The sequence below is a fragment of the Mirounga angustirostris genome, unplaced genomic scaffold (assembly GCF_029215605.1).
Source record: "Mirounga angustirostris isolate CCGP_5_RB_7025 unplaced genomic scaffold, mMirAng1.0.hap1 SCAF_5, whole genome shotgun sequence".
In the NCBI taxonomy this organism is placed as follows: Eukaryota; Metazoa; Chordata; class Mammalia; order Carnivora; family Phocidae; genus Mirounga; species Mirounga angustirostris.
This window is the reverse complement of record NW_026991713.1, coordinates 178,870,141-178,896,640: the sequence shown is the minus strand read 5'-3', so window position 1 is coordinate 178,896,640 and position 26,500 is coordinate 178,870,141. Positions and strand designations below refer to the sequence as shown.

Below are 26,500 nucleotides of genomic sequence, written 5' to 3'. Positions count from 1 at the left end.
CAGGAGCCGCGGGTCCTACAGAAGTGCACTCGCCTGAACGAAGAAACACCTGACCGCTAACAGTGCTAACCACCACCTGGGCCTCCGTGAATCATAATCACTGATCACCAATCATACCACACGTAGGAACAACAGAGTCGAGACTTCTCGCAGGAATTACCAAATGTGACATGGACACAAAGCAAACACACACTGCTGAGAACGTGCCTGGAAAGGGGTTAGTTCCGCAGCACACAATAACCCTCAGTGTGCTTGCTGCTAAAAGCACAATGTCGAAATGCACGAAGCAACAGCGGGCCGCGCTGGAGGGAGAGAAGAGGAGAGTGGGAGTGCGGCTGGAGCCCTCACTCCTACTTGCAGCAACAAGCAGACGCTGAGGCAGAAGGGGCCGCACGGGCCATGGGCCAGGCAGGTCTAATGGACATGGGCATAATGCACCCCCTAGGACAACAGAGTCCTTCTCAAGGACAGGTAAGCATTCTCCAAGATAGGGCGTATTCCTGCGGCATTTAACGAACCTTAGCACATTTTTAAAAACTGAAACTGTACAAACTATACTCACAGACCATAATGGAATTAGAGGTCAGTAAAAGACAAGTAGCAGGAAAATCTGTAAAAGTCTGAAAATCTAACATCGCACATCTAAATGACACGTTGTTTGGAGAAACGACTGATGAGATTCTAAAGTACGTTTACGTGAATGAAACGAGAACACGACACCACACTGCGGCATGCAGCTGAAGCAGTGCATGAACACTTCTACTGGAAAACAAGATCTCAAATCATAATCTAAGACTCCACCTTAAGAAACTAGAAAGAAAGGGAAAAAAATCTACCCAGAGCAAGCAGAAGGAAGGATATATAAAGAGCAGACGTCAGTGAAACTGAAAACAGAAGAACAAAGAGAAAAATAGAAGAAACCAAACACTGGTTCTGTGAAGAGGCCAATTAAACAGTGAACCTCCAGTAAGACTGGCCAAGAAAAGAAAAAACAGAGGACACAAAGTCATCATATCAGGAACGAGGCTTCCCCTACAAATCCTGCAGACAGACAAGAAAGGAGCTGTGTGCACAACTGCGTACATAGAACCTTGACAGTTTATATGGAATGCACCGATTCTACAATCTAGCCGAGTTCTCCCAAGATAAATGACATAGTCTGGGTAATTCTAGGACTCGTGAGGACATTACGCTGCTAGTTAAAACCTCACACACAAAAACATCTAGGCTTAGTTGGTTTTACTGGGTGCAAACGTTTAAAGAAGAAGTGATGCCAATTCGACACCATCTCTTCCAGAAAACAAAGGAGAAGGGGATGCTTCCCAACTCATTTCACTGGGTCAGCATTATGCTGCACAAAACCAGACAAGAACAGCACCAGAGAGCTACAGACAGGCATCCCTCATGAATACGGACACAAACTCATCAACAAGACATTAGCAAGCTGAATCTGGCAATACGTGAAAAGGTCAATACATCACAACCAAGGAGGGCTCATCTTAGGGTGTCAGGCTGGTTCAATACTGAAAAATAAATCAACAGAATCTGCCATGCTGACAGTCTAAAGAAGGAACACCACATGATCATTATCAGTCAATTCAAGGAAAAAGGACCCGAAAAAATTCAGTATCCATTCATGGTAAATCAAGAATAGAAGGGAACTTCTACATCCTGATAAAAGATACCTACAGAAAACCTACAGCTCACCTCATTCTCAGTGGCTAAGACTGAATGCCCTCCCCCAAGACCAAGACCAAGGCAAAGGTGTCCACCTTCATCATCCCACCTCAACACTGTACAGAAGTGCCAACCAGCACAAAACACAAGGAAGGAGACCAAAGGCATACCACTCGGCAAAGACGTCAAACCGACCAAATATATAGACAACAGAATATCTATGTAGAAACGCCCAAGGAACTGAAACAAAAGAACCCTCATAAAACTGATGAGAAAATTAATTAAGGTTTCAGGATACAAAATGAATAACTAAAAAAATCAATCATTTCTATGTAATAGCAATGTACGATAGTAAACCAAAATAAAACAAACTTCAGAACTGATATGAAAAGACATACTTAGGTCCGAATCTAATAAAATTAGAAATGAAAGATAGGACATTACTTCTAAGTTTGTTGGAAATAAAAAGGACTGCCAGACAAGACTGTGGACAACTCTACACAGACTGGATAACCAAGACTAATTCCTAGCAATTCACAAACTACCAAAACTGACACAAGAAGAAACAGAAATCTGACCAGAACAGTACTAATGAGGAAATAGAAGCAGTGATAAAACAACAACAAAGAAAAGCACAGGACCGGATGGCTTTGCAGGTGAATTCTACCAAACACAAGGGAATTAACACCAATCCTTCCCAAATTCCTCCAAAAAGAGGGCACCCTTCCAGATTCATTCTACAAGACCAGCATCATGGTGGTCCTGTAGCCAGGCAAAGACACCACGTGAAAACCACAGACCAATAACCCTTATTCAACAGACGGGTAAGTTCCTTCCAACTTCACCTACAACACTCAACCTACGAACAGCTACGAACAGAGAGGAACTTCAACATGACAAAGGGCACTTTTGAAAAAACCCACAGCTATTACCAATCTCATTGGTACAAGATTGAAAGGTTTTCCCCCAAGATCAGAAACAAGACAAGGATGCCTGCTCTTACCACTTCCATTTGATATACTACTAGAAGTTCTGGCCCAAGCGATTAGGCAATAAAAAGAAATAAAAGGTTTCCATATTAGAAAGAAAGAAATAAAACTGTATTTGCAGCTGCCACAATCTAGAAAACCCTAAAAATCTGCAAAACAAACACACACCTGTTAGAGTTAATAAATGAATTCAGGAAGCTGCAAACTACAAAATCAATTATGTAAAACTCAGTTATATATCTATCTACTAGTAATGAATAATCTCAAAAGGAAACTAAGAAAACAGTTCCATTTACAACAGCATCAAAAAGAACAAAATACTTAGGAATTAATTTACCCAGGGAGGTAAAGGTATGTATGTTGAAAACTGCTAAACATGACTAAAAGAAATGAAAGAAGGGGCGCCTGGCTGGCTCAGTCAGAAGAGTATGCGACTCTTGATCTCAGGGTTTTAAGTCTGAGCCCCACGTTGTGTGTAGAAATTACTTAAAAATGAAATCTTAAAAAAAAAAAAAAGAAAGAAAGAAATGAAAGAAAACCAAAATAAATGGAAGGCATCCCATGTTCAGGGATAGGAAGATTTTAGTGTGGTTAAGACCTCTGAAGAGTCCAAATAATCTTGAAAAAGAAGAACGAAGCTGGTTCTTGAAACATCCTGGTTTCAAAACTTACTAGAAATCAACAGTCATCGGAAAAGAATGGGCTTTATGCAGGTAATGACGTGGATGAATCTCACTGATGCCAAGTGAACAAAGCCAGTCTCAGAAGATTACATATTGTAGGATTCCACTCATCAGACATTACTGACAAAAATGGAGAAGGTGTCCATGGTTGCCAAGGGGTCAGCAGTGTGGAAGTGGGTGGTTACAATGGAAGGGCACAAGGGGGATTCTGAGGGGATTAAATTACTTTGTTTTCCAACTAAGGGGCAATTAAAATTCATAGAATGGCACCCCTCATGAAAAAAGGCAATTTTACCATATAAATAATTTTTTAAAAGATTTAATTATTTGTCAGAGAAAAAGAGAGAGAGAGAGCACAAGCAGGGGGAGCGGCAGGAAGAGGGAGAAGCAGGCTCCCCGCTGAGCAAGGAGCCCGATGCGGGGCTCGATCCCAGGACCCTGAGATCATGACCTGAGCCGAAGGCAGATGCTTAACAACTGAGCCACCCAGGCATCCCCGGGTAATACTTTTTAAAGTAAAATATAAAAAAGCTCCTGGGAACATTCTGTACTTTATCTGTACCTTGCTGTGACGGCAAGTGCATGTGTGCACATCTATCAAACGTGTCTACGGCACTAGGTGGGGGTGAAGGTGGGGGAGTAATTTTATTGCTGACCTTCTTTAGAACTGAAGGCACACAGTGATAATAAAAGGAAACTGGCTTGCATTTGGTTTCATTATTGTTTTAACCTTCTCCAAAGAGGACGCACCATCTTAGACCTGTGCCCGGCAGGGACAGCTGCACGAGTCTGTCCCTGGTACTCCGGCGGTCGTAACACCATATTTTTTACGGGGATGCGTTCTGCTGCAGGTTAACCACCCTCAGGAGAACACGGTTTTCTAAAACCCTCTTTGGACTGTAGACTTCTGCAGACTAGCACAGAGAACGGACAGGTGCAGAGCCGGCCCACGGAAAGTACTGAATCGATGTCAGCTGCTCTGGCTACAACTGCTGTCACTACCAGAGCCAGGAGCTGTCCTCACCCGCGAAGTACGATGCACCAGAACCCCGGACGCAGCCAGACTCCTGCGGTCTAAATGCCGTCAGGCTTCTGAGACCCAGAAAATATGCTTGCACGTGTGTCAAAACACGGACAACAGTTAATGCACAGAGATGTTCATCGTAGCTTGCTCTGAACGGCTGAAAACTTGAAACAACTCAAACTCCAAAAGTAGATTAGTTAACTATGTTTTGGAACAGACTCTCCATTAATATTTACAAAGAGTCTGTAAAAACATGGGAAAGTGTTAGGTTACAAAGTGAAAAAACAGGGTTTGAATGATGTGCTTCACTGTTTATAAAACATACATGAACGGAAAAAACACCAAGACTCCAGTGAGAGATGGTGGTTCCTATACATAGATTTAAGTGCAATCTTTCTCAAAATCTCACTAAAACAAGAGTAAACGTTTTCCTCTTTTTTTTTCTATACTTTGTACTCCCAAGAGGACAAAGAAAATAAAGGAAGGAACAACATCAAAATAGACGTTTAGAAGCTGGAAAGCAGATGGAGGAGTGGTAAATAACCCAAAAAAGCTAAATCCTGGGCTGGCAGTGGAAAAGCCAAGAAAATCCTACAGTCTCAGGAATGGGCACCACCAGTAGTCACTTCTGGAAACAGGGAGAGGGTAGGGCTCAAACTGGAAGATTGTCTGGAGGTGGGTTTTTTTGTTTTGTTTTTAACTTTGTAGGAAATAATTACAGTAACTTGCAAAAAACGTACAAGGAGGACCATGAGCTCTTCACATAGTCTCCCTCCGTGGTAACAACCGGAGCAAATACAGTTCAGTATCAAACCCAGGAAAGCTGACCCTGGTGCAGCCCGCGGAGGCTCCCACTTGCTAGCCCGCATGAGAACCCACCGTACACGCAGATCTATGTAACCACCGAGGGCAAGACGCAGAACTGGGTCAGCACAGAAGGCCGCTCACACCATCCTCCTGGACACACATACACCCCTTCTCCCCAAAACCCTGACAACCTCCTCTTTTTTCTGGAAGAGACTGCATAAAACTGATACTACTCTTCAAGTGTTTAGAATTCTCCAGGGACACCATGTGGGCGTGGAAATATCTTTTGGGGAAGCATTTTAGTTATGAACTCAATTAGTTAATGCTTACAAGACTAAGCAGATGATCGATTTCATGTTGGTTGAGTTTTGGGAGTCTGGTTTTTGAGGAATTGGTCCGTTGCTCCTAAGGTAACGAATTTGTAAGTATAAACCGTCCGGAGAACTCCCATTATACCCTTTAGATGGCTACGGGATCTAGGGACATCCCCATCTCGTTCCTGATAGAGGTGACTGTTTTCTCTTTCCATGTGTGTCTGTTTTGCTAGAAGTTTATTGATTTTATTGCCCTTCCTCAAAGAAGGTTTTGTTTCAGTAATATTTTCTGTTTCTCTCCTTTCAGTTTCATTATTGTTTGCCACTTACTATTGCTTTGTTTCTGCTTGTTTGGGGCTGGAGGCTGGAACAGAAGTTTGAGACCATCCCCCTTTGAGCGCTATCCACCTCCTTGGCATTCACGGAGCCGTGTCTCGTGGATTTAGGTCTGTGCCTTACCGTGACCACTCAGTTGTGTTGACTTCTCCTTCGAGACTTCCTTTTTCACACATGGGCTATTTAGAGGTGCGCCGTCTAATGTGCAAATGGGAAGAGATGGTCCCGTTGTTTTCCTGTTACCTCTAGTGTGAGGTTGGTACGGTCAGAGAGCGTGCTCTGTAACTTTGATGCTTCCAAGTGTGTTTCATGACCCCAGACGTGGCCTGTCTCAGTGATGCCCGGGTGCCCGTGGAAGGAGGGACCCACGGAGCGCTCCATAAATGCCGGCCGGACCCTGTGGTTGGCGGTGATGCTGAGTTCCTCCGTGACTTCACGCGGTCCCGCCGTCTGAGCTGAGCCGAGGCCTCGACCGTGCACGTGGATCGTCTGTTCCTGCTGTCAGTCCTACCGCTTCTCGCTTCGTGTCCTAAAGTTGTGCTGTTTGGGGTGAGCACACTTGGGGTCATCATGTCTTCTTGCTACACTGGTCTTCGTGTGATGTCCCTTTTTGTCTGCAGCAACCTTCCTTGCTCTCAAGTATATTTTATCTGATATTAGTTAAGGCGGCTGCGCCTACATGAAGAAATTAATGTGTGAGTGGTGCCCCATCTTTCACTCTTCCCTTTCACCCTACCTAGATGGCTGTGGCCCCAGGGAGCCTCGTCAGCAGAACAGGAGAGGTCTGTGCTTTTATCCACCTGCTCATCGCCATCTTTTAACTGGTGCATCTAGATCATTTCCATTAAAAGTAGTTACTGATTTGCTCCTGCTTAAATCTGCCACGGTATTATTTGTTCTCTGACTATGCCTCTGTTTCTCTTTTTTTGCCCTCCTTGGGTGCTTTTAGGATTCCTCTGTATTTACTGACAGTGGTTTGGCGTGCAGGACACTGTGGAGCCATCTTCGTGGTCCCTCGGCCGGCGGCATGACTGACTGGACGCCGAGGTGAGGAGCAGAAGCGGAGCTGCCCCCGGGGCCCGGCCCCCCGCATGCAAGGAGCGCCACCGCCCTGTGCAGCCACGGGCTGCGGACCACCGAGTGCCAGTCAGCGAACGCTGGGGGAGGACAGCCCACGCCACTGCCCTCCTCCCCTCTGGCAACCTGTCCTTCTATTGGGGGCGCTCCCTTAGCTGCTCAGCACAGGGTCTCTGTTACCGGCACTCCGAGGACGTCTGGCTTCTCTGCTGGCCCTGAAGCTCACGGTCCCCGGCGGACAGCTTGTTTCAGAGCGTGAAGGATGGCCTCTGCGGCCCCCGAGGCCAGCTCCACGCTGCTCCAAGTGGCGTCCCCGCGCACGGGGCAGCGTTTCCCTGCAGCTCCTTTCAAGACTGTCTCTCAATTCATATTAATCAGGATGCGCCGCGTGTGAATTTCGCCGGCCGTACCTGGCGTGCGGTTCGCCCAGCTTCTTCAATCTGTATGTTCATGCCCTTCACCGCATCCGAGGAATTTTCAGGCATTGTTTCTTCAGATATTTTTCCAGCTCCAGTCCTTCCCTTGCCTCCAGGGCTCCGATTAATGCATGTTTATCTCCGGGGCCCCGATCCCAGCGGCTCCGCTCCCGTTTGTCAGCTGTCAGCCTGTTTCCTCCATCCTCCTAACTGATGCCATCTATCCATCTGCCTCGGAGGTCACGACTCTGTCCCCGGCCCACTGCTGAGTCTGCCCTGTGAAGTCTGCATTTCTGGTGGCTGGATTTTCCAGGTATACAAAAATTTCTGTTGGGCTCTTCTTCTTTTCTTTTTTAAACTAATTTCTCCTTTCTCGAGGTTTACCATTTTTTCATTTGCTTGAAGATTGATAACTGTTCGCCGACGCGTTTTTGCGACTGCTGCTCCACGATCCTTGTCAGATAATTCTACCGCCCACGCCACTGCCCTGCAGCCTGTCTTCTCTCGTTCACGTTACGACAGCCTGGCTCTGGGCAGGATCGGAGATGTTTTACCATATCCTGCAACCGAGTTCATCTGTGTTTGGCAGGTAGCCCCGTGTAGACGCAGTGCGAGTCCAGGAAGCAGGTGCAAGTCCCGCTACCCATGGGCGCTGCTCACGCAATGCTGGCAGAGGTGGACCCTGCACACAGTGGGGTCCCACGGACACGAGGGACGGGAAAACAGGGCCACCCTGCTGCTACAGGTCGGAGTGCAGGCTTCCTGCTGAGCCTTCTGAGCCTGGGGCGGTGGGAGGCGGGGAGCAGGCCCTGCGGTCTTGCTACAGCTCTCGGATACAGGGAAATCTGGGTGGCGGCGGCTCCTGCCCAGGGGGCCACAGAAGGCCAGCTCCCCTCGCCCTGCGGACACAGCCGGCACTCTGCCTGCTCTGGGGGTGCAGAAGGTGGGTCACCACTGGCCCGGCTGACACGGGCTGTGGGGCCCGAGTGCCCCTGCTGGTTGTCGTGGGGTGGGGGTTGTCGGAAAGGCTCTCCCTCGAGCCTCCCAGGTGTGTGCCTGCAGCTGGTCCGGGTCAGAGCCTCTGCAGCTCCTGGTCCAGGGGTTCGGGGAGCTCACCACCACGCTGCTCAAGTCCCAGGGCCCCATGGGGGTCGCCTTCGCTCCCCTTCCAGGTCTTGCCCGCCTGTGTGTCATGCAGGGTTTGGAGTCACAAGGGGAGGGCATGGCAGAACGGGATGACTGACGAGAAGGGGGCATGGAGATCTTTGGAAAAGCCAGCATCTCTGTGTTTCCCGTCACCCTTTTCTCTCCCTGTCTTAGAAGAACATCAGAGATTTATTTTCTTGAGAGAGAAAATAGTGGGTCTCTGGGCCAAGGAACACCAGATAAAGTGCAAAGTCACCGCTGTGACTGGGGGCCTTCAGGAAGGTTTCCATAGTGATGCTGAGCTTCCCCGTCCTGTCCCCTCAGTTCCCAGGTGACGGCAGCACCTACGCCTCGCAGACAGGATCTTCCCCAAAGACACGACCAGTCCCGAGGCCATGTGAGGTGGCCCAGCAGAGCCCTCCGGGCCCCACCTGCACCGTGAGCAGATGGCCGGGCCCACCACACTCTTGAGAGAGCAAGGTCTGGTTTATACCCGCCATGCTGACCTGACCACGGAAGCAGCCAAGAGAACAGGCCGCCCGGAGAGAAGAGAGCTGCAGAGCGGACACAGTGTGCTCGTGAAGCCTCAACAAGGCGTCTGAAGTATAAAAGGATATGCAAGGAACCAAACAACAAGAAATTTTAGGAAACATCACTGTAGAAATACAATAAGAACAGGCTGATAAATCTGAGAATATGTTACAGAAAGTAAAATAAAAAGATGGAAAATAAGACCAAAAATCTTTTTAAAACAGAGCACGAATTCAGGAAGTTCAACACCCAAATGATACTAGTCTCAGAAAGAAGAACTAGAGAAACCGAAGAGAAGAAATAATCCAGGAAGAACCCAAGAGAATCCCCAAGGACTGAAGGGCAGGGTCTCCAGAGGCCGCTGAGCGCCCCGCACAGCACAGGAGCACAGGCCCGAGCGGGTCCCTGCAGCAGGTGGAGACAGGCGTGAAGGATAAGACGCTTAGGCCCCGAGAGAGACGCACAGAGGCACACACTTCCACTGCCGCATCTCTCTGCAGCCTGGCACCCGGCCCTCGGGAGAGGCCACCAAGCTCCAGCCTGCGGAGCAGGGGGTTGGCAGAGGGGCCCGGGCTTGGTGGTCAGGCCATTGCTCACAGGGGTGCCTGTGGCCCAGGAGGAGTCCTGCTGACCAGAGGCTTCCCCGTCCGACCTCCCAACGGAGCTGCCAGTCGGCGGGGAGTGTGAGGCCGCAGAGGCTCCTGCAGGCTGGCCCCGGCCTCCCCGGCCTACCCTGAGACACCGGTGCTGGCCCAGGAGCTTATGGCCTGTGAGCACCAGGGCTGGAGAACTGCCTCACCCGGCAGCACCACCTTTCCACCAGGACCACTCGCTGAGGCCCACGGCCCCAGGTCTGAAAGGAGGAGGCATCAGCAGGTCTGATACGCAGGGAGGCTAGTTTTGCCCTCAAGGCCTGGGCTGTGGGTGGGGCCGGGCGGCCATGGCCCTGTCCAGCAGTGCCCTCATCTCTGAGATCGCCCAACCGTTCTGGGAGCTCAGGGGGCAGGGCCTGTGTCTTCCTGATCGTAGACTCGTGGGTGCACAGAAGACGGGGTGTTCAACAAGGACTTGAGCAATACAAGATTTTTTAAAAAACGAGTAAGAGTCTAGCACCTGGCCTTCTGGAAAGGGTGTGGGTGGGACCAGGGGGCACGGTGCCTGCCGTCCCCGAAGCAGGGGTCCTGGGCTGGTGGAGAGGGCCTGGGACCGGGCCGAGAGCAGGGGGAGGGGCCGGCAGGTGTGGCAGAGCCACACGCGACTCCGGGGGACTGAAGTCCACCTGGCCACTGAATACACAGACCACATTCAGGACCTGGCTGCCACGTGAAAGCAAAAAAGAGTACCAGGATTTTTTCCGGCGGAAAGGCCCGCAGCATCCACGTCCCTCTCTGCGCAGGTTCCCCTGGTTTGCTGGTTAAAGAGCAACGTCCCGTGTGCACACAGTTAACACGTCGCCTACACCTAACATCCTCGACCCCATGCACTTCACAGGTAACACACCCATCTGCCCGTGTCTGTCCCCGTCGCCGAGGACCACGGGCTCCCCGGTCACCAACAGCAGGCCACGAGCGGCCCACTCGTGGGGAGAACAAGGGATTAGGAAGGGGGCTGGGGGGCCTCTAGGGTCCTGTTGGGGGCCAGGGTGCCTCTCATGGGGGTGCGGGTGGCTGCTACCCGCCGGGCCCTCCCCACCCGCCCCTCCCAGCTGAAGGGCCACCCTTGAGTGGCCCCGTGCAGCTTCCCAGGAAAGCAAAGCATGGCGTGTGACACGGGAAACTGGGGCATGGCACCACTTGGGAACGTTTACCACGAAGGGGACGCCGGGAGGAGCAAAGGCACGGGGTACGTGGGGTGAACGGGACGGTGAACCGGGGGGTGAACCGCGGGGTGAACCATGGGGTGAATCGGGGGGTGAACCAGGGGATGAGCAGCAGGGTGAACCGGGGGGTGAACCGTGGGGTGAACAGCGGGGTGAACCGTGGGGTGAATGGGGCAGTGAACCTGGGGTGAACTGTGGGATGAACAGCGGGGTGAACCGTGGGGTGAATCGGGGGGTGAACCAGGGGATGAGCAGCAGGGTGAACCGGGAGGTGAACCGTGGGGTGAATGGGGCGGTGAACCTGGGATGAACTGTGGGGTGAACAGCGGGGTGAACCAAGGGGTGAACCGTGGGGTGAACAGCAGGGTGAACCGTGGGGTGAACAGGGGGGTGAACCTAGGATGAACTGTGGGGTGAACAGCGGGGTGAACCGGGGGGTGAACAGCAGGGTGAACCGTGGGGTGAACAGCAGGGTGAACCGTGGGGTGAATGGGGGGTGAACCGTGGGGTGAACAGCGGGGTGAACCGTGGGGTGAATGGGGCGGTGAACCTGGGGTGAACCGGGGGGTGAACCGTGGGGTGAACAGCGGGGTGAACCGTGGGGTGAACGGCAGGGTGAACTGGGGGGTAAACTGGGGGGTCCACCCGCACCATAGCAGCTGAGGGGCTGGCAGGGCCTCACAGACCTTGTTTCCTAGCCACTGGTCCCGGGAAAGGGCCGGGGTTGGGGGCTCCCCGTGGCTGTGCTCAGCGGACCCTGGAGCCTGCCCAGCAGGGACCCTCGCCACAGGGCTGAGGGGGAAGCGCACGATGCGCTGTCAGGCGTGGTTCCAGCCCTCCCTGGAGCGGCCAGAAACTCGGAGGGCGATGTGCACGTGCCCCGGCAAGTGGTCCACACAACTGTCGACCCAGTTTTGGTTAATTAGCCACAAAGGCTCGTCTCCCACAGTTGCTCTCACCAAACGAAATGGTGGGGGCGGGAAGCTTTGATCTTGATGTACGAAGTATCACTGATAAAGCCTTTATTTAAACCTTAAAGATAAATAGAAAGGAATCCACCCAAAGCGTGACAGCCCATGCAAATGAGCGCAGCCAACAGCAGGCCCGGGCCTGGACGGCACGCCCGCATCCCTCACACGCTGCCGCCTCCCCGCTGACCCCTGGGTCCCCATCCCCGCCTGGCCCACCGCCAGAGCCCCCCATGGACACCGGTTCTCGCAGCACCTCTGCCTTGCTTTGGCAGCCCCACGCTGCTGACGTGATTTTATGCGAACGACGTCCCCCTAACCCCCGTTACGCTGTAACATTCAGGAAGACAGACAAGATGTGCCCCTGCTCACCCTGCTTCGTCCTCATGCTCAGCCCGGGGGACGCCCACAGCACACACTCGCATCTGAACAAGTCGGAGGATAACAAACGGGCGACTGCGGAACCGGGGGGGTCCCGAGGCCAAGGTCCTGACACGAGAGAGGCTCCGGAAACGACGGGAGAAACCTGGAACCCAGAGGGGGCCACTGCCTGCACCCACACACTTCCCGTGGGGAAGTCCATGGCCGACGCATCGTATCGCTCCCGGTTCTCACAACCCACAAAGGAGGGCTGCCCGCCCAGCACAGACGAGCAAACAGCCCCAGAGGGGGACACAGGGCCTGACGAGCTCACGCCCCAACCCCTAGCCACGTCACCAAGCAGCAGGGTGCTCACCCACCCCGCCTCCCCAACCCGCCGAAGCTCCTGAGGATGGGAAAGCGGGCGCCCTGTGCCTGGCCGGCAGCAGGCGCTCAGAGCACCCCAGAACCCAGGCTGCTTGGCCTGCACTCACTTTGCACCCAGAGATTCTGGGGAGACGCCATCTACCTGCCCATCGGCCACTTTCCAGTAACAAACTGAAACAACAGGGCCAACTGGGGGAGCCAAGGGGAGCTGGGAGTAGGCCCTCAGAGCTCCACCGAGGTGTCCCTGAAAACCTCCTCCTTCAGGACCTGCTACCTCTCCCGGCCCAGGAGGTGGGCGGCATGCTGCGTCAGGACAGGGTCAGGAGGATCGGGAAAGCCTCTGGGGAAACAGGCGTGTTCTGGGCAGGCCGGACACACGGACTGAAGGTGGCCTGGCTGACATTCGGGACGCGCCCTGTGAGCAGCTCTCTTCTGAAATAGGGCCGTTTGTGCTGCCCCCGCACAGGCAGCTGAACCCGGCACACCCCTCAGTGCTGGGGGCGCAGAGCCTAGTGTCCATGCAGAGGACTCCGAGTGGACGGAGCATGATTCGGAAAGGCAGGCCCGGAGGCCGCAGGTGCTGACGTACCTGAGCGAGCTTGCCTCCTCCCTGGACAGCGGGAAGCTCTGCTCGGCGGTGCTGGACTGAGACTGTAGCATCTTCACCTCCATCTCCAGCTGCGAGAAAGCACAAGCAGGTGAGCGGGAGGTGCTGCGGCCGCCCCGCCCCACCCGCCCCACCCGCCCCCACGGGCCCCGAGACCGGAGATCCTGCACCCGGCTCCCAGGGGGAGGGGGTGACACTGGGGGCAGAGCCGCCGTCTCCTGGGCTACCCTGTGCCCCGGGGACCCGGGGCGGCCAGACCTCACAGCCCGCCAGACACAACATCCCTCTCGGCGCCCACCCCTGGGGCGGCAGCAGACACACTGACTCTGGGGCATGCTGACGGGAAACATCAAAATCTGGGGAAAGGGGGTCCCAGCAGCTGGAAAAAACACAGTCCAAGTTTACCAATGCTTTGATCTGCTTTAAGAGTCATGGTATCTTATTTATTTGCTGCTTTGAATTCCCTGCAGAATGACAGGTGACGCAGACTGCCTGGAAGGGAATGGGGACTGGAGATGCACAAAAGCCGGAGAAGGAGCAGGGAGGGGATTCCCGCCTGTGGTCCAGGTGCAGGAACGGGGCCAGCGGCGGGGGCCTGCACGGGAGCGAGCCTACAGTCTGCGTACAGCCCCCAGAACTCCTGCTCCCTGAGAGCACGCCTCCTCCCCGACCCCAGCTCCTTGCTCAGGACGCCAGGGCTGTTCCTCGGGGCCCTGTCTCGCACATGTGGCTCTGTACCCGTCAGTCTGACCGCGGTCAGTCCTTCTGACCACTGTCCGCCCAGTTCTTGCGCCAGAACAGATGCTCGGTGACCGACCGAGCAACAAGACAGGAAAGCAGGGGGGCGGTGGGCCCTCACGTGCACCCAGGATGGTCTGCTCTGGCGCAGACATGGGTTTCGAGGTTCCTGTGGGAATCTCAGATGGTGGGGGCTCTGAGTGCCCCCGAGTTCACAGCGTTCAGAGAACAGGAAGGCTGGCAGAGGTGGCAGGGGGGCCTTCGTCGTTCACAAGGCTTTCCCGCCGATGCAGCCCCGTGGGTGGCGGGCTCACCACCAAGAACGCGGACCTGTCAGCCTTCGCCACTCATCACACAAGACCCGGTCTGCGGGGCGGACATCCCCGAGGGGCTCTGACAAGTCAGTGCTCGTTAGAAATGACCTTAGTCGGCTGCAGAAAGAAGCACGGGTATGAGCTGACCGGTGTCTCAAGCTCCAGGGCCCCACAGAAGCCCCTGAACGGGACAACGGCCATGACAGCCTGCTGAGTGCTGCAGGGGGAGCTGACGGGGTGGGGGCGCAGGGCAGACACGGGTCTCCCTACCTCATCAGGGGGTGGCCTGCACATAGCTCCCGCAGCGGCCCCTCCCCACAGCCGCCTGTCCTGATGCCCCAAAGGGAGGCCACTCGACCTCCCCACCCGACGGTGCACGCCAGGGGACAGGTGATTTCAGGAAGAGACCTCCCGCCACACCCACCCAAAGGTACAGGCTGGGAATGACGTGTCCAGTCCGCGTCTGCGGACCCGCCTCACTACCCTCTGGGCTGCACGGCTGAAACCCCTGCCCCTTCACCGGGGTGGCCGAGAGCTCCCAGTCCTGCACCAGCACGTGGACGATGCCGCTGTCCTGAGCTGGGCACCAACAGCGTCTGTGGGAAGGGTGCTGACAGATCAGCGCGGCCCGGGGCTGAGGGAGCAGAGTGTGTCTCCACGTATCTGCCTTCCTGGGCCTGAAGGAGCAGCCTTCTCGAAAACATCCTCTCTAGGCTGTTCCTGGAAACGTCCCCCTGGGGCAGCTCGTTTAGGAATTCTTGGGCCCGAGGCATCCAGTCTGTATGAAACCCTGATACTAATCATCGAGGTCACAATCGTGGGTGACCCCAATCCTGCTGGTCGTGGAGAGCAAGCTCGAGTGGGAGTGGCCTCCGCAAAGTCCCCAGAGGAAAGGAGGGAGTCAGAGTCCCGGCACATGCCCGCCAGTGCCCACTGGCCACAGTACCCCTGCACAGGGCAGGCACGAAGTGACCCCACCATGGCGCCACGACGTGGAGCAAAGCCTGCTCATACTCACGGAGAAGCGGCGTCTACCATGTCCGGGGCCCTTCCTGCTCCTCCCACACATACACCTCCCTGAACTGGCCAGGCTCCCCACTCCTTTCTGACACCGCCCAGATGCTTATGCAGGAGCTGGTGGTCCCTGTGTCCTCTTCATGGCCACAGCCAAACAGGCCAGTGGGCACACGGACCTCGCTGGACCAGGCCGACTCTCCTGGAAGGACACAGAACCAGCCCGAGCGCAGTCTGGGCTGATCCCTCTCCACGTCCTGAGCAGAGCAGGCTGCACACCTCACAGCTCCGAGTGCTCGTGCAGCAAAGCCGGTCTGTGGAGCCGCAAGACAGGATGCTCTGCAGGGACGTCACGGTCCCGGCCCAGGCCTGCTCCCCTCCCGCCGCGTGCCGTGAACGCTGTGCAGCCCCAGGACCCGAGGGTCAGATGTGGGACACAATGCGTACACACCCCAGAGGCCTTGGCAAAAGCACCCTGGTCACCCCGGCGCTAGCTGCAGCCACCGGGAGCCGTCCAGCCGTGAGGCTCCAGGACGGTCTGTGCTTCCGCCCGCAAATAGGAATCGGCTCGTCCCCTAACTTAGCTCTTCACTTACTGTTAGAAAAACGGTAAGACAGCCTCACCCTGTTTGGTACTCTGGTTTTCTCACTTAATCTATTCTGGAGAGATTTCCAAACCAGTGCGGAGACAGCCTCCTGGGTCATGTCTGTGGCCCCGTGAACTCCCACCTCTCGCCGACCCGTCTCCAGGGACAAAGGTTTGCGCCGCTTCCCACCCGACAGCATGAAGTCAACGCCGTGGCGAGGCCGCTCTTGCATGCGCTGGTCTCCCTGCCGGCCCCCGACGTCCCCATACGAGGATCCCGAGGCGCGACATCCCCTTGCCATCCGTCACCAAGTTCTGCGTCTGCCTCTGACTTCCTCCTCCATCCGCCATCCTGTCCGCGACAGTTCCAGGGTCCTTCCTCTCTCCCACCCATCCCTGCCCTCAAGCACCTCAACAAAACAAAAACCGAAACCTTTTCAGAAAACACTGGGATTGGGCTAAGTGCTCGGACCGGGGAGTCAGCGTGTGAGCACGTGGCCGCCTGTCCGGCTCACGGGGGCGCCTCAGCCTCGCGCTCGCGTTCGCACCGGGCATGGCCGGCGGGGGCTTCTGTGTACCCCGCTCTGCTGCTCTTGCACGTGGCTGCGCTTTCTCTCTCGTCGGTATCTGTGCGTGCAGGCCTCAGCCCTCCTGCCCCGACCCGTGCCCGCCGCTCGGGCGGCTGCAGCGGCTCTCAGCCGGCGGGCTCGGCGCAGTCACGTCCGCCGCGAGAGCGAAGGCCCGCTCCCCCGGGGCCCGGGGCTGCCGCCCACTCCAGGAGCCCCGGACGTCCCGAGCGGTCTGTGGTGTCCCTGGAGCGCAAGTTCGTAGCGTCCTATTTACAGCATGTCAGTTTGGGGCTGAAGTAGACACACTCTATTATGCTGAGAAATCATCCATATGTTCACGTTTTATTAAGACTAACGTTGGGTTTTTGTCCAACGCCTTTCAGCAAATACGGAGCACTTGCCCCACAAACAATCCAGGAGCCCAGTGCGGGGGAAACCGTGGGGCGCGGCTGGGTTGTGGGCTCCGCGCCCGACCCGTGGGCAGCCCGAGCCCCTGCGCGCACGGTGCTCACCGCCCACAGCCTCCCCCCCCCGAGCTCCGGTCAGCGCGCACGGCACGCACGGGGTCCGTGTTCGGACGGCCTCACAGATTCCCCCCAAAACTGCCTCAGCCCGATGCGACTGGTTTCTGCTGCTTCTCTTGGGGGGAGGGCAGGGCGGCCACTGGGCAACACCTGGGTATTTAACCTCTAACGTTTCTATCACTTCCGGAGTCGCAGTATTCGTTTCATTCAGATTGTTACTTAAGTTGAGCTGTGGTACGACTCACGTCTATTCTTTTTAGATCTACTTACGTGTTTGCTCTATTCCCTACCGTCGAGGCGCGGCTCACGAGGGTCCAGTGCAGGAGCTCCAGCCCCGGGACCATGTGCGTGTCCACACCTGCAGGGTGCTGCTGAGCAAGACCCGCACGCCCCCCCTGCCAGAAACTCTGCTTCTCCTCAGCCCTCACGTGTGTGTGGGGGGGTGCGTCTACTCATTTTTCACTGGGACTGTGGGGGATTCATACATTGAACTGGCTTTATTTCGGGCACGGGCACTTAGATTTATTATTTCCACTGTTTTTCACTTTCTTATTAACTTCGGCTTTGATCTTTGCAAATTCCTACTTTTTGCTTGACTAGGGCTTATTTTGTTTCCCTTTCCTGAGTTCTCGAGCGGGGTCTTTAATCTATCTCTCTTCACGCTTTCCTGCTCAATAATATAAATATTTAATCTGCAATTTTTCTTCTCAACCCTGCCCTGCTTCCCACAGGCTCTGAGATGTGTTTTCTGGATTCTGTGCACTTCCAGGTAGCCTTTCTTCTTCGACCCAGGAAATGCTGAAGATGGAGATTTGGGTTCTGTTTCTTTCTTGCTTTGTTCATAATCTCAAATTCATCACGTGTCTGCATTAGTTCTACCTGTCTGAGCTCAGGAAGGTTTTCTGTATCATCAATATGCGGTGAATTCTGGTGAGCATTTCCTATGAGCACTTTATGAAAAGAGTCTTCTTTAGTTTTGGGCTTGAGGGCTTTATCTAAAATGGACTGTTCCTTCCATCACTTATTCTTGGCCCACTCGAAATATCATGGGTCACAAACTCTCCTACTGCTGGCGTCCTCGAGGACTCCCCCGAATCTCTCCCCATCTCTGTGCTTTCTGAACATCAATGATCTACCTGTAGCCTGTTTATCTTGCTTACTTTTTTGCGTGAAATGAGTTTGCATCTTTTTGTCCTAATGGTTGCTTTTATAACTCTTCCCTTGACATAATACCTGCACTTCTCTGTTTTCGACAGTCCCTGTTCGCCTCCTCCACCGATGTGTGACCCTTCTTACTGTTCACTTTCGACAGCTAAATGTGCTCTCGCTACACGACGTTAACTTCAAATGTTTTAACCTTCAGCTACCACGGCGGGAACGCTGCCACTACCATGTCTGCTCCCGTCTGCTTCCTTCCGAGAACTTCCATTAAACACACGGACTCCGTGTTGCCCGAGCCCACAGCATCTGCCTGGTCCCGTTTCCTGACCTCCACGCTGGCTTCAGTCTTCCAGGCCTGTGGGTTCGGCTCTGGCCGCCGCCCCTTGCAGACACGCACCCGGCCCTCAGGCCCACCAGCCCCAGCTCAGCCTCTGCTCCAGCCTCACGGACACGCCGGATTCGCGGCAAAATGTTCATAATTTTCGTCTGATCAAGGTCAGGTTGTTAATTTTTTTTGTGAAAATGTTTTGATATTTGCTTTTCTATAAAACGTTTGGACCTTACAAAATTGTGTGATCTTGCCTTTATTACTCATTGGTGAAGGTGACTTTCATTCAATCCCGCTTGTGCAAAAGGGCACACTGCAGAAAGGACGGGGTGCCTTCTCTTCTTCCAAACCTGACCAGGTGGCTCTGAGTTCTCTCTGCGAGAGGGGAAGCTGCAAGCTCTCGTCTCCATCCCCCCCTGTGGCCGTACCCCCCGCCGGCAGGGCCGGTCCACGGAGTTGCTCCTTCAAGCCGTGTTCTCTCTGGGCTCGTCCCGCACACCCCTGCCACTGCCTCCGCTGAGGGTCAGCCCCCTCCCGTTTAGGGGCTTGGGTTTTAGCTGAAGTTCTGTTTGGCCCAAATTTAGGTTTGCCTTTTTTGGCTTTCATTCTTCTTGGTACTTTTGGACAATTTCCAGGAAAGAAGGAAGAAATGCTGACTTATGCTACAGTGTTCAAAGCCAAACAGGCCCTTTTAACTTGTAAGCTTGACTCATAACTAACAGGCTTTCTACTTCACCCTCTCCCGCCCCGCCGGAGCCTGACATCCCGAGCCTCCGAGGGCTACAGCCCACACGTCCGGAGGCCCACGAGGGACTGCCTCAGCCTGCCCTCGGAGAGCCCGCACCCTCCCGGCTCCCCAGCCCGGGGTGGTGGCCAGCACACAAGACACACATATGTGCCTGCCAGTCAGTCCCCTGCCACCATTCAGATCCACCCCAAAGGCCACCTTCACACCAGTCCTCCCGAGCCGGGAGTGCCAGCCCCCATGCACTGTTCAACCCTGTGATTCCAGGACTTTTCTTCCCCACCAGCCTGGGAACTCCTGAAGGTGGGTATGCACCGGTCACCTCTTTACCAATTCCCAGCTCACACATGGCACGCAGGAGGAGGTCCAGGCCCACAGGCAGGGGTCCAGAGCACACGGATGACCACACAAGCCCAGGCCTGGCACGTCCCTCGCGTGTGTGGCCCAGCGCAGCACAGCCTTGGGGGTGGTGGACCGGCCAGGCCTGGACCAGGACAGCCTGGGGCAGGGAGTGGGGCCACGGTAAAGACACAAGGAAGCACGCCATCCAGGGAGGAAAAAGACCTGGAATTTGTTTACCCACCAGACACCCAATTTCACAAAGTACTTAAACGGATTTACACTTAAAAGGAGGGAAACCAGTCGGGCTTTGAAAGGGCCTACTGGGGGAGGAATGGGAGCAGTGTTGCTGTGGGTGCTTCGGGAACAGCCGGGCACAGGGTGCACGGTCGTCCGTGGCCACAGCCTCTCCTCCGGGGCCCCTCTCCCAGGGGGGTTCACACCACGCTGTCCGGGAGCCCCTGGGCTTGTTCACAAACAGGCTGACCCTCAATGTCCTCATCTATAAAGTGGGGGCAATACTTCTGTTCCTGAGGTCTGAGCAGGAAGTGAGAAGACAGAGAGGAAAATGCCCATCCAAGGGCCCAGCACACGCCAGAGCCAGGGCCCCTTCCCTGTAGTGCCACACGGCCACCCTTCTGGAGGGTGCCCAGGGCCCACCCGCGGCACCGCCCGCCTCCACCTGGAGGCCCGGCCCGGAGGCCCAGGCGAAGCCACGCTGCTAGGAGCTGGCCCTGGAAGAAGTGAAAATTGGAAATGCGTTAATACTGCAGTCTGCAACTACCTATTTCATACTTGGCTGAGAAAAATCTGTATTTGGAATTGGTATTAAAAAAAAAAAAGAACAGAGAACTAATTGGATTGCATCTTCTGAGAGACTTCCTAAATGACAAAACCACGAGGGCCGTTCCGTGAGCCGTTCTCAAACCCCGAGGGGAGGGCCCTCGGAGGGGCTGTCTGCAGACACAGCGCGTGGCCCAGGGCAGCGCCCGTGATGAGGACGAGGCCCACGCGCCACGCACACCCTGGACGAGGTCCTGGGCCCACCCCGGCCGGTGGGAGCCACTCTGCAGAGCTCCCTGCTTCACCTCCACACGTTGTCTCCCAGAGAGACACCGCTCTTCTTCTCCAGCCTCTGAAGTTAACACACAAATTTATATTCCTTTCTTGGGCTCGCTCTCCAAATTAACAGGCGTGATTACCAGCACTGCCTGCTCCAAACGAATCTAACACCCATGGAGCCCGGCTGCTGGCAGACGGTGCTCATATTCTGGGACGGGTGGGCGCTCCTGGGGACCCCCTCCGGGGAAGCCAGACGTGCCAGCCCCATCCACGGCCCCCTCGGAGGCTGCTTCTTGCTCCCTAGGCAAGCAGGCTGAGGCCAAGGAGGTAAACGTTCCTCCAAAGCCAAGGGCCGGCTGACACCCACCTGCCATTTTCATGCTGGACCTGGAGCTGAACACTCGTGGGGACCGGGAAGCAGTCCCCGAGGGGACTTCGCCTCCGGCCTGGCCGGAGGTCCGGCTGCCCGCTGCCCCCAGCTCCCCTGCCTCTGACGCCAACAGACACCACGCCCGCCACTCACCGAGACGCCAAGGGCATGAACTGCCCGAGCACCTGACTGCTCCACTTTGGGCTGCACGAGGAGGGACCTCTCAGCCCACACAAGACACTGGGAGCCAGCAGCCTCCAGCACACAGGCCTGCTGGGCAGGAAGATGGCTGAGTGCTACCATCTTGCCTTGTTTTTACGATCCTCACTTCACACCACGCGCACATGTCACTAACTCAAACAGTAAGAAAACACTAAAAATATCCAGTTATTGGCTCAGAGCCCAGGCCAGCATCCACCAAGGGACAGGCCACCCAGTTGAGCCTCTATTCTCGATAACCAACCCCAGCCAGCGGCTCACGGGTCCTCACCAGGCCCTCCGGCTTTCCGCCGCAGCACCGACCTCCAGGCCCTCATGGGGGCGGGGCGCACGAGCCTGGTGTGCGCCCAGTTGTTGACCGAACGCAGGTGTTGCCTCTGTGCCACTCTGGGTCCTGGCTCAAGATCGGGGGGACAGGGCTCTGGAACCGGGAAGGCACCGGTTCGAGGGGCCGCCGGGAACGTCCCGCAGTTTGGCAGACACGTGCCGACCGCAGAGAGCGCCGGGAACGGCTGCCCTCGGAGCTTCTGCTGGCGAACCCACAGCCAGGGTGTGGGGGGACTGGGCTCCCTGGAAGCCTCCCGGCTGCCTCCCAGGGGACTGTGCCTCCTCAGGGCCTGGTGCCCGCACGTCAGGGCATCTTCGCAAAGGCCCCTCGAAGCCAGGCCCCGACCGCAGTGTGGATCGAGCCCAGGAACTGGGGGTGACACAGCTTCAGGCACCCTCTCAACCAGGGGTCAGAACACCCGCAGTGGGAAGGCCCGGCAGGGAGCACCCACTGCTGCCTCAGGCAGCCACAGATGACAGGCGCCCAAACGGGCGCGGTCGCTTTGTTTTCAGTGTGTTACTTAGAGCCGGTGGTGGGCGGACGCGCTGAGCGCTGGTCTGCTGTCCCCACGCTGGACCACCCCCCGCTGATGAGGGAACGAGTCAGCGCGACAGAGGCCCAAGAGCCGAAGGGCGCACCACCTGCGGGACGCCAGCCCAACAGCCCCGCAGCTGGCCCACCACTGTCCCCACCAGGGTGGCCGTGGGCAGAAGGCACGCCCAGGGCCTGGAAGCAGGGGCTGCTCACCCGCCCCCGGCAGTGACAGGAGCCGACTCCCCATCGCTAAGCACCTGGACTGCGACCCCCAGGCGGCGAGGCTCGGCCCGACCGCACGCCCAGCCCAGCGCGGCTGGAGGGTCTGTGGGGGCTTCGGCGCCGGCTTCTCACTGGGGAGGGTGCCAGCCAGGCCTGGTGCCGAGGGCACCTCTCGCCCACGTGGGGCCAGCGGCCCATATCACTGAGCGTTCCCCCGTGTGCCCCGAGCCACACACGCTGGCACCTCCCGGGCACACGGCGCGATCCCAAGCGAGTCGCCCCAGCTTGTGCAGGTACAAGAGCGGCCAGCTGTGATCTGAACCCGGACCCTTCGGCCTCCGACGAAGCAGGACAGACGCTTCCCGCACGCTCCCAGCGGCAACGAGTTCTGCGGGAAGCCACCTGCCACGGGACAGGGAGGACGATACTGCCTCGTGTTCACAGAAGAGAACCGTGTGTCACGTGAGAAACGTGCGTCGCTGTGGCGTGCTCGCTGCCTCGGGGCCGCTGACGCAGAGGAATACCGTTCTCACCCATCACTGTCCTTCCATTTCCCTTGGTCTTATATTTAAGCTGCTCCTGACTATGGGGATTTCCACAGTGGCCGGGTGACGAAGGGCCGTCCAAGTCACCTGCTGTCAAGGGTGCCGGTGAAAGACTCATGGCAGGGAGCAAAACCGTCGGAAGGCTCGCAAACCAAGCCCATGCCTGAATGTCCCGTCTGCCCCGTCTACGTCAACTCCAAGCCCAGAGGCAGCGGCGGCAGGGGTGGTGCCCGTGGAACCCCGACACGGGGTCAAGGGGGGCACCCTGGACCCGTGTCTGCACCCCCCAGCAACCTCCCAGCCCCAGGCGGCCACTGAGAACCAAAGCTCCCGAGAGAAGGCTCTCGTCGAAGGGGCGCCTGGCTCAGCCCGAACCTCGCTCTCCAGAAGGCAGGTCAGGGGACGGCGTCTGAGTCTGAATGTTAGTCAAGTCTACGTGGGCGGCGAGATGCGCCGGCTGAGAAATCACGCCACCGCCTCGGATGCAGCTGGACAGAGTCGTGTGCAGCCTGTCCACGGGAGCGAAGGCACAGGCTCAAGCAGAGGGAGTGTCCCAGGGGGAAAAGGGATGCCACGCAGCGGGAACAGTGCGGGCAAAGGCACGGAGGCATCAAGAACACGGAAGTGCGTCGGGGGGCCAACCACCGAGATCCTCCCATCGGAGACCCAGCTCGCTGAAGTCAGGGAGGCAAGCACGGGCTGCAGCCAACCCCAGACACCCGTGAGGACGCCGTGCGGTCAGATCTCTGCACCACCAACTGGCCGCCAAACCCCACCAGTCAGGTGCGGGAAGAAGGGGAGCAGCAGGGTGGGTCTGTGGTGGGGACAGGACAGGAGGACACAGGACAAGGCAAGGTCTCTGGACTAGGTCACAGCTCAGGAGGCCACACCACTTCTCGAAGTTACCGCTCTTCATCCCATCAGTCTACAAAGGTTAGTGGAATATACATAGAGAAGTGAAAATCCCTTCTACAAACCAGAGATTAATACAACAAAGGCTGGATAGCCTCCCAAAAGGGATCGGAAACCTACCATTTACCCAAAGGTTCCCAGACCAGGACTCACTTCCCAAATCCTCCGAGGGCAAATCTGCTTAGGCAGATTGAGCAGAGTCACTGACCTCAGGCAGAGCACACACCAGCACTCCCCTGTCCCCACCCTGGAGGGCACCGTGGGCCGAGTCCACAGGAGGCTCAGCACCCAGAAGCCAGGAGGGGATCTGGGGCCATAGTCTGGAGACTGAGGTCCCATCTGTACAACCACGGGGCAGGGAAGGAACCCTGACCAGGCCGGGGGACATAAGTTGACCCCATCCCCGGACAATCAGACAAAGGCCCTGGTATCAGGAAGTGCTCAGTACATGAACTGTGATTTCCTACATTTATTCCTGCAAATCCTTGTGTCATGGAAGACTCTGCATCAACCTTCTGGTTGAAATGCCCAGTGCTCTAAGGGAGGCCAGGAGCACAACAGGCTAGGGTGAAAAGTTGGGCCAGAGGCTCCCATGGCCAAGGCCGCCTCTGGAGAACCGGAAGGCTAGAAAGCACGAGGCAGGCCTGCTGAGCACCCCAGCTCGCCTTCCCTGCTGAGAAGGCAGAATCAGCAGTGCGGGGAGACCGTGGCAGCCAGACCTCACAGTGCAGGACATGTGCAGGGAACCCAGAGTATGAAGGACAACCCTGACTGGCAGACGCAGGACAGGAAAGACGCCGAGACCGAAGACTGAACCAGGAGAAGGGACAAGAGGGAACAGCACCTCCTCCGTCCAGCCAGACTCCAAAGCCCCTAACTCATGGGGCACCAGGCAGAGCGCCCAAGGCGGCTGAGGCCCAGGGCTGGTGGTAATTAGCCCCAGAACTAACACTGCCCCAGGGCAGCCCGGAATGTCAGCAAAATGCCACCCGGCAGATGGGACCATCTCTCAGGAGCTTCACTGCATACCTGAACAAAGATCACGGGTCTTCACAGGAATACACAGGTCTCCTGCATCTGCCCAACACAGGTGTAGAAGGAGCCCAGAATGACTTCGAAACAGTCATGTAACTGAATTCCATACTTTCAAATATTAAGTATAAATGTGCGGGGAAAAAGGAAGACCGAGGCAAACTTTGTAGAAACGTAAACAGCAACGCTGGAGATAAAAACATGCAGGTCATTCTGCTGGAAGATTAGGTCGGGGAGCCTGGAGACATAGCAACAGGAATGATTCACAACAGGAGAGGGAGAGAGAGGGGATTTTCAGAAATGAGAAGAGCACACGTGGGCTGGGGGACTAGTCCCAGCACCCAACTGTGGGTAACTGGACACTCACAAAGGACGAGGACAGCAAGTCCATGGAGCTAAGAAACGCAGAAACCCTAAGCACAGGAGATACCACGAAGTGCAACAAGGCGCATCACAATCAAACCGCTCCACCCAGCGATCAAGAAAGTGCTGGAAAAGCAGAGAAAACAGACAAGTTACACGAGAAGCTCGAGGGAAACAAGGCGAGTCAGAGTCAGTGGGAAAACCCCCTTCACGTCCTGAAAGGGAAAAGCATGGCCACCGAGAAGTGAAGATGAACAAAACTGTCAAACATCAGCTAGACCGACACAGGGAAGAGAGAAGGGGGCCCATCCGCTGACGGCAGAAGGGGGAGCAGAGTCACTGACCTTAGGAAGTAAGAAGGACGGTAAGAGAATCCCAGAGTAGCTGTTAGGCCACCTGGATGACTCAGATAAACTCCTGGAAACACACAAACCCCAAAACTGACTCCAGAAGAAATGGGAAATCTGAACAGACCCATGACAAGTGAGGAGGCTCAATCAGTAACAAAGACATGTCCAGGAGCGGATGGCTTCGCTGGCAAATGCTCCCAATCACATAAAAGAATTAACACAGAATTCCCAAATTCTTACAAGAAGTTAAGGAGGAGGAACGCTTCTCAGCTTATTCCACGAGGACAGCATAAAGCTGATACCACGGCCAGAGAAGGCAGCACATGAGAAGAAAACCGAGACCAAGAACCCTTATGAATACAGGCGCACACAACCTCGACAAGACAGTGGCGAGCCCCACAGGCAGCATCTAAAAGGGTCCTACACCGCGACCAGGTGGGCTTTCCACCAGGAATGCAAGAATGGCTCGACACACAAAAACCAACTAACGCAACGCACCACCTTAACAGAACGAAGGGAAAAACCACATGACCACCTCAATCAGTGCAGGAAAGCACTTGTCAAAATCCAACACTCTTTCATGATAAAATGTTCAGCAAACCAGAAATAGAAGGGAACTTCCCCAACCTGATAAAATGCATTTACTTAAACCCACAGCTCACATCATACTCTACGGTAAAAGACGGACAGCTTCCCCCTAAGATCAAGAACGGAACAAGGATGTCTACTTCCAGCACTGTCATTTGACATGGTACTGGAGTTCCAGCTGGAGCAGTTAGGAAAGAATAAGAAACAAAAGACAGCAAACTGGAGAGGAAGAAGTAAAGCTATCTCTACTCACAGATGACATGATCTCATATACAGGAAACCCTACACAATTCACAAAAAACTATTGGGAGTTAAAAGACTCTGGCAAAGTGGCAGGAACCAAGATCACCACACAAACACTGGCGGCTTGTCTGCATACTAGTGATGAACAATCAACAAAGAAACCAATTCCATTCACAAGAGCATCAAAGAGAATAGGAAACTCGAGAATACGTGTAACCAAGGAGGAAGTACGTACACACTGGAAACTGTAAAACACTGCTAAAACGATGAAAG

The 26,500-nt window shown here is 55.4% G+C and overlaps 1 protein-coding gene across 20 annotated transcripts in view; it reads right to left on the bottom strand.

The window, feature by feature from the left end:
- The window catches only part of MAD1L1 (mitotic arrest deficient 1 like 1), a 315,585-nt gene that overhangs the window by 93,945 nt on the left and 195,140 nt on the right, over positions 1 to 26,500 (bottom strand). For all 20 annotated transcript variants that reach the window (XM_064593404.1, XM_064593403.1, XM_064593406.1 and 17 more), the window contains one exon: positions 13,124 to 13,212. In XM_064593404.1, the coding sequence (XP_064449474.1) occupies positions 13,124 to 13,212 (89 nt within the window). The remainder of the gene's footprint in view (positions 1 to 13,123; positions 13,213 to 26,500) is intronic.